General features: G+C 53.4%; 1 protein-coding gene across 1 annotated transcript; it reads left to right on the top strand.

Moving 5' to 3' along the window:
* Positions 1 to 4,042: 4,042 nt before the first annotated feature.
* Positions 4,043 to 7,655, top strand: BSX (brain specific homeobox). Its single transcript, XM_062198407.1, has 3 exons — positions 4,043 to 4,304; positions 6,245 to 6,441; positions 7,398 to 7,655. The coding sequence occupies exons 1-3, from the start codon at positions 4,043 to 4,045 to the stop codon at positions 7,653 to 7,655; spliced, it is 717 nt and encodes a 238-aa protein (XP_062054391.1).
* The last annotated feature ends 2,210 nt before the right edge of the window (positions 7,656 to 9,865 follow it).

Below are 9,865 nucleotides of genomic sequence, written 5' to 3'. Positions count from 1 at the left end.
AAGATGCATTTGCTGGAAGCAGCCAACAACTCTTGTTCTTTTTGTAGGCATGTCATCCACTTTGGTAGTGCTTAAAATAAAGTACTCAGATAGAAGGTAAGTTGAAACAGACAACAAGCAATATAATACAAAATGTTATGAGTAAAGTGTGTTACTCAGATCCTTCTAAAATACATTTCTCTCTTTATTTTGAAGGCTACGGTATAGGGAACTTGGCTAATGGAACTAGTCTCTCCCTTTGATCATCAATAGGGTTTTCTATTTTCTATTTTGGGAAACCAAGTCCCAGCTCAGATGACAGTTTTTGCTGAGGCTGACATGAAAGAGAGAGGGACTGTTTAATTATTAGCTGCTTGAAAAGCACATCTTTTTTCTCTTCAAATTAATAATTCTTCAGTTGAAAACACAAGCACGAGTGCTATCTGGTCTTTTGGGTGGACTAGGGAGGTAATTCATTTGATGTTTATTTTTTATTTTACTCTGGACAGTGTGCAGGATCTGGCTTTATTTGTCAGCTTTGCAGACAGCTACAGCCTGCTGGCCCTGGGTGATGGATTTTAGTTAAATGAGAGTCAAAATTATATGTCATGTCATGTGAGCGCATTTAATCTCCTAAGGTTTGGGGGAAACTCAGGAAGGTGTGAGGCAAGGAATCTGGTGTATAGTAGATGCTCAATGAATGCTGGGAATAATTGGATATTGGGTGGGTGAAGGGCAAGTGTTGAGATTGTGCTAGGCTGGTTTCAGTAACTGTTTTCCATTTCCCCTGTGTATCTATCTGTGTTGGAGAGGAGCAATTGGGACTATAGCAATTACACATACGCCATGCAATACAATAGCCACTAGCCAGATGTGCCCACGGTCACCTGAAACATGCAGGTCTGAACTGACATGTGCAGTAACTAAAAAGCACCCTGGATTTTGAAGACTTAGTGTGAATGCAGAAACTCTAATAATGCTTTCTTTGGATTAATGTTGAGTAGTGCTAGTATTGACACTAGGTTTACATTAAATACATTAATCTTTCACCTTGATCTTCCTACTTTTAAATTTGACCAACAGAAAATTTTAAATTACCTATATAGTTCCCATTATATTTGTATCAGTCAGCGTTGGTCTGGACTTGAGAGAGAGAAATCGGGCAATGAAACATCTTCGCTTTTAAATGAGAAAAAAAAAAGTTCTTCACGCCCTTCCCGTGTCACAGTCTTTGCGAGAGGTACAAAAATGAACAGTTACATCCCCCACCCCCGCCACAAACACATCTGGGCTGCATGGGGCCTGTCCGGGGACCGGGCGGTGAGGAAAGGCGACTGCTGGCTTTGGGACGCTTCTACCAACCGCAAGACCCTCCAGGACTGCATCTCGGGAGGGGCCAGGACACTTGGGGCTCCCTTCCCTGCACCGCGGGAGAAGGGTAGGCCCGGACAGGCGGGGAGCAGAAAACTGGTTCTGGAAATCCTAGCGTTCCCCGCACGGCTCTGCCCGGGAGCCCGGAAAACACGCCGGCTTTCCCAGCCTCACGATTTTCCCCGAGGGCCCGGGACGTCGCTCTAAAGGGAGCTTGAGGTCCGAAACCCGAGTGCACAGCGCGCCCGGGGTCGCCCTCACACACAAGGGCGATGCCTCCTCCCGCCGGCGCCGAGCTCCCCGGGACCCGCTTTGGTCCCGGCGGCTGGGTTTGTTCACAGCCACGGAGCTTTGTTCGCCAGCGTCGCGCAAAGGGGAAAGGGGCAGGGGAAGAAATCGCCCCTTCCTGGGTCGGTGCAGTTTCCCCTCTCCGCCTCTCGCTCTGTAGGTTCCCACTAGGGCCTAGCCAAGATTGGGCAGCCGGACTCCCGAGCTCGCGTGGCTCCCAGAAAGGCTAGCACGAGCGGCGCAAGTGAAAAGGGGCTCGTGAGGGCCGCCCGCCCGTGTTTCTCCGCCGGGGACCAGGGCCGGGGGAGAGAGCCTGCGCCACGGGGGGGGGCGCAGAATGAGAATGGAGGAGGCCAGCTCCCCTTCCCCTTCCCTCTCGCCACGCCTCCAGAGCTTTGGGAGATGTGTAAGGCTAAGTTCTGGGGGGAGGGTATGCAGTGCCCAGGCTCAAAGGCCACCCGAGGAGGTTTTCACTGTCCCAGCTCTTAAAGAGACATTCATTAATCTCTTCACTTCTGTGGCAGAAGTTAGTCCCCGCCCCAGAATAAAGCTGAAATCCCGCCCCCAAGGCTGGGTGCAAATCTGTCTCTCTGGGTGGCCTAAACCTGGGTGTACACTCATCCAGCCCTCAATAGCCACGAAGCCTTGAGGGTATTAGGGGCTTTCCACTCACTGAATAGGAAATAAACTGACATTGGGAAGGGGTGGCCCCCTCACCCCAGCACCTCTTCACCCAGTCTCCTCCATCTTCATTAGCCCTGCGATGACTCTGCTGGGGTAAGGGATAGAGAATGACTTCTGGAAAGTCTGTTATCTCCCCTCTGTCACCATCTGCTCCTGGGTCTTCGGTTCTTACCATTAAACACACACACACACACACACACTTCAGACTCCAGGACAAAGTGTTCATTAACATGCTTACTTGCCAAGATCTTATTTTAAAGCCCCCAGACCTCATCCTTCCCCTTTTTTCTCCTCACCCATGTACCAGTTACCAGTTCATCCGTATGGAATAGGACGCTTCCACTTCCTGGACCACCGCAGTTTGCAGCCTAATTGATTCTGGTAATTAATTTGTTCTACCTGCTAGATCAGATGGAAATTCTACCCGCACACCCAAGGATTAGCACTTGGCTTTCTAACACCTCCCCTAATTATCTAATAGCATGGGTTGTGCGGACTCAGTCTCTATTAAAACACTTTTACTATTAGCAGTAGTGATTGGAATTGTGATGATGACTAGATTTCAGCAAATTAGAGCTTAAAAATGGGGAGATGGAAGAGAAGTGGCTTCTTTTAATTTCCCTGAGTTTAACATCAATAATTAGAGCAATTTTCGGAGATGCGAGCCGAAATTACCCTGCTGTGTTGTGGATGATCACCTTAATTTTAACAAATTGACTCCAGGGAAATAAATATGACGTATTAGAAAAAAGACAAACAGAAAAACAAAAGATTGGGAGGGAAGGAAAATGAAAGGAAAGAGCTTGGGAAAAGGAACCAGAGACAAAAACATAGTACAGTTATTTTGGGAGGCTAGGATTGAAAGGAGAAATATAGCAGAGATGCAAGCTGTGTGAGTGAAACGAGATGGAAGTTTGAGAGGATTCAGGGGAGAGAAGTAAGAGATAGCTCTGGACACGCTGACACATAGATCAAACCACTTGAGTAATGTAGATAGATACAATCCCATCCCACCCATTTCCTCTAAGTGAGGTAACACCAGATCGTCATTATGATTTTCTTTATTTACCCTTCTGGGCATCCCTCAGTTATCGACTTCAACTGAGTCCAGCAACTTAAAAGTAGTGGGTGCTCTTTCTCCTCACTTCTCCTCCTTTCCCTCTGCCATCAATGAGTGAAACTCTTAAAACACTGGCCCAAATCTAAATAAATGCCTTATCCCCTGCGCTTTGGGGGCCCTTTTAATGCCTTCTCTCTGAAGAGGAGTTTGCCGGGCAGCAGAGACTTTTTCCTTTTATCTTTCTTTAAAAATGACTGGGAACAAAGTAGCTCTTGCTGTGGCGGGGCAGAATTTGCAGTCGGGTAACCTGGCCGGAACAAGAATCCAGTCGGCTCGGCTCTCCCCAGGCTTGGCCAGGAGCATTCAGCACCGCGGACAGCGCCCCGCCCCGCCCCGAGCCCGCCGCACCCTCCCTTCTGCCTCTGGCAGCCTCGCCATTGGCTCTCCCGACTCCCCTCTCCAAGCTGCCAATTCTCCAACACATAAACCCAACCTACCCAGGAGCTTGTCTTCTCGCTTCTGCAGCGCCCAGGGTAGCCCAGGCCGAGGAGGGATCAGCGGAGATCCGAGCCTCGGGCCTCGGAGAGTGGCTGTCCTCTTGCTGAGCACTGCCTGCTTCCACATTTCGTCCGCAGCCCTCGTCCTGAGCTCGGCTCAGAGATGAACCTCAACTTCACCTCTCCTCTCCACCCTGCGTCTTCTCAGAGGCCCACATCCTTCTTCATCGAGGACATCCTGCTGCACAAGCCCAAGCCGCTGAGGGAGGTGGCCCCCGACCATTTCGCCAGTTCTCTGGCCTCCCGGGTGCCTCTGCTAGACTATGGCTACCCCCTCATGCCCACACCTACCCTCCTGGCTCCTCATGCCCATCACCCCCTGCATAAGGGAGACCACCACCACCCCTATTTCCTGACCACCTCGGGTAAGTTAACAGGGTCCTCAAGATTCGGGGAGCGAGAGAGTAAGTTTTCTATCAGGTCTTCGATCACAGAGCCTAAGCCTATGTAAGAGCCAAGAAAATGCCAGAGCTGGCTTAGGCTGGCAGGGCAGCCTGCTTCCCAAGTGACAGAGGAAGGCTGGGGATGGGGCTTAGAGCCCATGGAGCTCCCTTGAGGGATGTCAGCCCATGGAGATAATTCGTGCTCATTCCATATTTTTAATAACAGAGGAGACAAACAGGGCCCGGAGACAGCTGGGGATGAATGGGTTTGTTAATACACTTGGTGGACGATGCTCAGTTCTACTGATGAGCAATTTTCTGGCCTACTTTGGTCCCTCTCCCTTCTCAGAGGGAGACTCAACTTTCCAGCTTTGAAGATGAAATTTCTGCTACTGGGCAGCTGTCTTCTCCCATTTGCTGAATGTTGGTAGATCCTATGGAGGGCATAGAAGTGAAGGAGAGTTTGTGATGCTTGGAGGACAAACGCTTTGGGTTGTCCTGAATAAGGGGAGAAAGGGTAAGATAAAGGGAGGGATGCAATGGAGGCAGCCCTTTAACCATCTTCACACCCACACTCCTGGCATTTAACTGACACTCTCGGGCTGGGCCACCTTTCTCTGCCCCAGTTGCTGGAGTTGCTGGAGAAAGATGCTAAAGTGTTTTGATTTCTGCAGCCCGGTGAGGGGCAGGATCTTGTGAAGTCTGGTGGGGCCAGGGAGATGCGGAAAATGCCATTTCCATCCTCTCTCCTAGAGGCCACATCCATGCTTTCTTCTCCAGCATTGTCATTCAGGTCAGATTAGAGTAATACACTGAATCCCCGTGTTAAGAACAGCAATGAAAACAACTATGGTTTGGGCAGGTGTTGGGGGAAGACAGGAGGCAGTTGGTGAAGTGTGGGCACTAGAATTCGGAAGAAAAGGTAAAAGTGTTTGTGGAGTGGTAACACCAGGACTCTGGGGCACTGGCATGGAGGTCGCAGCCAGGCATTGGATCCACCACCTGACCTCCCACAGAACAGTGGTCAAAACCTGGGATGGGGGGACTGCTTGATTTTTTTTTTTCCTATGGGATTGGCCAATACTGAAGTCTGTGGCAGCTTCTGTCTGCCTGGGGCCTCTCAGATACTGAGTAAAGCTTTTCCAGGGCCAGGAAAAACAAGCAGACTCTCCAGGGAAAGGCGCTTCAACCTGTCTCTTGCTCTTCTTGGAGTCGGAGGGAAGGAAGGAGTGAGAAAACAGAATGAGGACCAGAGGAAAGAGTGGGTCTCCCGATGGACCCTGGAAACTGACAAGTGAACGTGGGAGAGAGAACAGCCTCCCCAGCCCGGTTCTCTCCCTGAGCCTCTCTGGATAACAGAGTTTTGCTCTGTTCCCTTTGGCTGCGGGCCCATGTGGGAGGCTTGGGAAAAGGAAGGGTGTTTTCAGTGTGTCTGGGAGGTAAGATCATTTCCAGTCTCCTACAAGCCCCAGAAGGGCTCTGATTGTGGTCAGGGGCCTGGGAGGACATGGGGAAGGCTCCTGGACCATCTGACATTTCCAAGAAAACTTCACCAGGTGCCAACAGCCGACTTGGTGCTGGCAGACCCTATGGAAGTCGCTCCAAGAAATCTTTTTGTAAAAGCCTCCGGATCTACTTTTCAATTTCCTTTTGATTTTACTTACGTTTATTTTTATTTTCGTATTTCTAGATGGCCCTCCAGTTAACGATCTCCAAGCGCAATCCTCTTGGCTTTCTCCCACCCTTACCCCTGGTCCGGGATTCCTGGGAGAAGGGCTCCCAGAAGCTTTGGGATGAGCCGGAGGCTGGTGGGGGCAAGAGGCACAAGGCAGGAGCAGGGCCCAGGGGTTGTGGGCTGAGCGGGGCGCAGGTTGCTCCCTGGCGACGCCGGCCCTGCACACCCACCGCTCTTCTCTCCGCAGGGGTGCCGGTGCCCGCGCTGTTCCCGCACGCGCAGCACGCGGACCTGCCGGGGAAGCACTGCCGCCGCCGAAAAGCTCGCACGGTTTTCTCTGACTCGCAGCTCTCGGGCCTGGAGAAGAGGTTCGAGATCCAGCGCTACCTGTCCACGCCAGAGCGGGTGGAGCTAGCCACGGCCCTCAGCCTGTCCGAGACGCAGGTGGGCAGGAGGAGAGCGAGGCGCCGGCCTCTGCTCCACTCCTCCGTCCCCTTCGGCACGCACTGAGGAATGGGAATGACCTCCTCCCGCAGGTCCCTTGTTCTAAGCTTTCGCTAGACCCTTCAGTAAAGTGCTGGTACCCCAACCTCAGGGCAGACAACCCCGGGGGCTCTGGATGGGAGGAAGCCAAGGCTCCTTGGCGGTTCCGGCGACCGCCTCCGGTTTGAACACCTTGGTTTCCAAGTCTCTCTTGGAGCCCGGGAAGAGGTAGAAAGATGGTTAGAGCGTCCGTTTCCCGAGAGAAGCGCACCCGAGGACCGTTCCCTCTTGATTTCCATCCCTCTCACAACCGCATCTTCATAGGCACCACCCCGCTCCTCAACGCCCGCATTAATCGGAGTCCCCTGCCTGTTCCCCTGTTCTCTCCCGGCCGCTGCACCTGCAGTCGCGCAATTCCTCCTTCTGCCGCCGTCTCTTCTGTTCTCTGTCCGCCACAACGCAACTCGCTGTGAAGTCCTTAGCCCTGCCGGGCTGGGTCCGATTTTCTCCACGAGAGCCAGCGAGTTCCGTTCTCACCCTCCCGTGCCGGGCCAGATGTTTGGATGCGTCAATCAGAGGAGCCTAAATTGAGCGTGAGGGGGACTCCAGCCAGCACTTGCTATCAGCGATTCTAACGAGTGACACTTTTAGGACTTAGACAACCACTCCATTCCGGTCCCCACCCTTGTTTTGGGATAAGTACTCCCGGAAGCCTTGGGGTGTTTTCCTTCTCTATCGGGCCTAAGGCGGCTATTTAGAGGGGTACGGGTGTGGCTTCACCCAAGGCAGCCACAGCTCTAGGATAATTCGTCGGTGCGTTGCGGTGCCTTTCCCTAAACCCAGCAGTCACTCGGATCTTGGTAACTCTGGATCCCGAGGAATGACATGCTTTCTGATTTTTATCTGCTCGCAATCAGGTGAAAACGTGGTTCCAGAACCGGCGGATGAAGCATAAAAAACAGCTGAGGAAAAGTCAAGACGAACCCAAAGCCCCGGACGGACCGGAGAGCCCGCAGGGCAGCCCTCGCGGCTCTGAGGCCGCCGCCGCCGCCGCCGCCGCCGCCGCCGAGGCCCGGCTGAGCCTGCCCGCCGGCCCCTTCGTGCTGACCGAGCCAGAGGACGAGGTGGACATTGGGGACGAAGGGGAGCTCAGCTCCGGGCCGCACGTGCTGTGAGCCGCCGGGCTGGGACGGGGAGGCGGGGGAGGAGACCGCGGGGCCCCGGCGCAGTGCTCCCCTACGCGGCCAGACTCGGACTGCGGCTCGCGGCGGGGCTCGGAGTCGGCTCCTGCAAGACGCAAACCCACCGGCCGGGCCTCCAGTGCGCGCGGCCCGCCCTATCCCCGACCGGCGAGTCGCGCGTGCGTGCGCTCCTTCTGCGCACCGCGGATCCTCCTCGTGCCGCGGCCCAAACTGGAGCCTGGGCTCGAGGGCCCCGCTCTCTCCTCCTGTGGGGGACGTTTTCCTCCGCCACAACCGCAGACCCCCGCCTCCCTCGCCTCTCAGCCGCCTGCGCCTGCCCTCGGCTCTGTTCCCCGGGTCCCGCGGGCTCTCCACTCGGACCCTCTGCCCTCGCGTGGGGAGTCGGAGGGGCTGCAGCTACGCGGCCGGGTGTCTGGGGCCTTGCGCTCTGCGCGGATCACAGCAGAGCCACGGCGTGATGCTTCGAACGTCCGGGGCCCTGCACCCCACGCCCCCAGCCTAATTCAACGACTAAGAGAACTCCCTCCTTCTCCGGGCGGCGCTTCCATTCCCCCGGCCCCAGCCTCTTCCCACCCAGCCGCTAGCGGATCTGCACCCCGGGCACTTTGCTGAGTTTGCTGGGGGGCCTCGCGCACCGCCGCCCTCGACGCCCTCCCTGCCTCCCGCGTACTGAGCGGCGCGCGAGCTGGGCGGCGGGCTCGGGCAGCGAAACCCGCAGATGGCCATTTCTGCTTCCCGAACTTGTCGCGCTCGCATCCCGCAACTCTTCCGTGTCCCGCCGGCTACTGAGATTTTTAACAGCGAGTGCTCCTCCGGGTGTTCTCAGTGCATCGCAGGGAATGCGACGTTTCAGCCAGGTTAAGTTGCAAAGGAGAACGCTCCGAACAGCCCTAAAGGCTAGGGGTTGCGCGCGTGCCCCTGTTTGCGACTATCTGATAGGTGGGGCGGGGGTCTGACCGGCTGCCGCATTACCGCCCTCCTTCTTCCTTAAGAGGTCTCCTGCTGGGTTTGCAGTCTCTTTAGGTAATAAAGGGCTTGCCGGGCAAAACTGGGGACGAACGCACGTTTCCGGGAATTGCTTGTCACCGCAGACTCCTCCGAGCCCGTCTCCTCCCCTCCGCCCTAGGCGGTGTCCTATGCCCCGTAGGAAATGAACTTACTAGGGACCTTTCGCTAACAGATCCCGTTCCCCGACTCCGGTTTTTGTGGTTTTAATCATTAGAATTGTGGTCTTGGAAAAGGTCACCGACATTGTGTGTGTGTGTGTGTGGCCCTGACATGGTGAAGGGACAGAGATCTCTTGATATTTGCAGCTTGCAATTACCTTAACGAAGTGTGTGGCGACACTGTATACCCCGGACACTTATCACATACAGCAATCATGCCAGAGGCGACCTCAGCTCCCCGTCTTCCTTCCATTTCCGGTGGTGTATTTAGATGAGTGAGCCCAGGAAGGCTGGCAAGAGTATGCGGGGCGGAGTCCCGACCCCTGAGTGCTAATCATTAGAATAATTACACTGGTGTGAGCTTGGGTTATAAGCAGTGTTTTTAGTTCCTCATTTCTCCAATAAGGGGATAAATTCTAAAGATCCTTCTAGGTCTAAATTCCAGGATTCTGTGAGCATCCAGTCGGCTTTTTAAATTAAATATTTTTTTTTGTTTGTTTTGTTTTTACAATAGGCTTGTTGGGGAAAGATTACCAGAGGCAGAGTAAAGTGTCAGCTTTACCCAGGCTGCATCGTGTAGGAGACAAAACCACTGGTTTTCTAAAGCATAAGCAATGTACATTGTTTTGGGTTTTCCAAACTGCCCAATGAGCTTGTGAGTCACAATCGACATGGATAATTTTTCCTTTTCGTGGATGAGAAAATTGAGGCTGGGCAAGACTGAAGGATTTACCTGTGGATTCAAGCTTTGCTAACAGCCCAAGGAGGATTGAATATTCCTTCTAACTCCCTGTTTACTTCTTTTCCCATGCAGTTTTATTATTTTTTTTTCTGGTAGCAATGCATCAGTTGGCCTTTTGTCTCCATCACTTTAAGAACATGAGTCTATTCCATTCTGTTGTGCAGATGTGGCTACAGACAGCAAATCTTAGCTGAGATCTCTCTCCCACCTCTCTGATCCAATAATGGCAGGGCCATTAAGAGGCAGGAGTTTATGGCAAATGCTTAAAAGACTTG

The sequence above is a fragment of the Lepus europaeus genome, chromosome 7, assembly GCF_033115175.1.
Source record: "Lepus europaeus isolate LE1 chromosome 7, mLepTim1.pri, whole genome shotgun sequence".
Classification (NCBI taxonomy): domain Eukaryota; kingdom Metazoa; phylum Chordata; class Mammalia; order Lagomorpha; family Leporidae; genus Lepus; species Lepus europaeus.
Note: the sequence above shows the minus strand (reverse complement) of the source record. Positions and strands in the feature narration are given on the sequence as shown.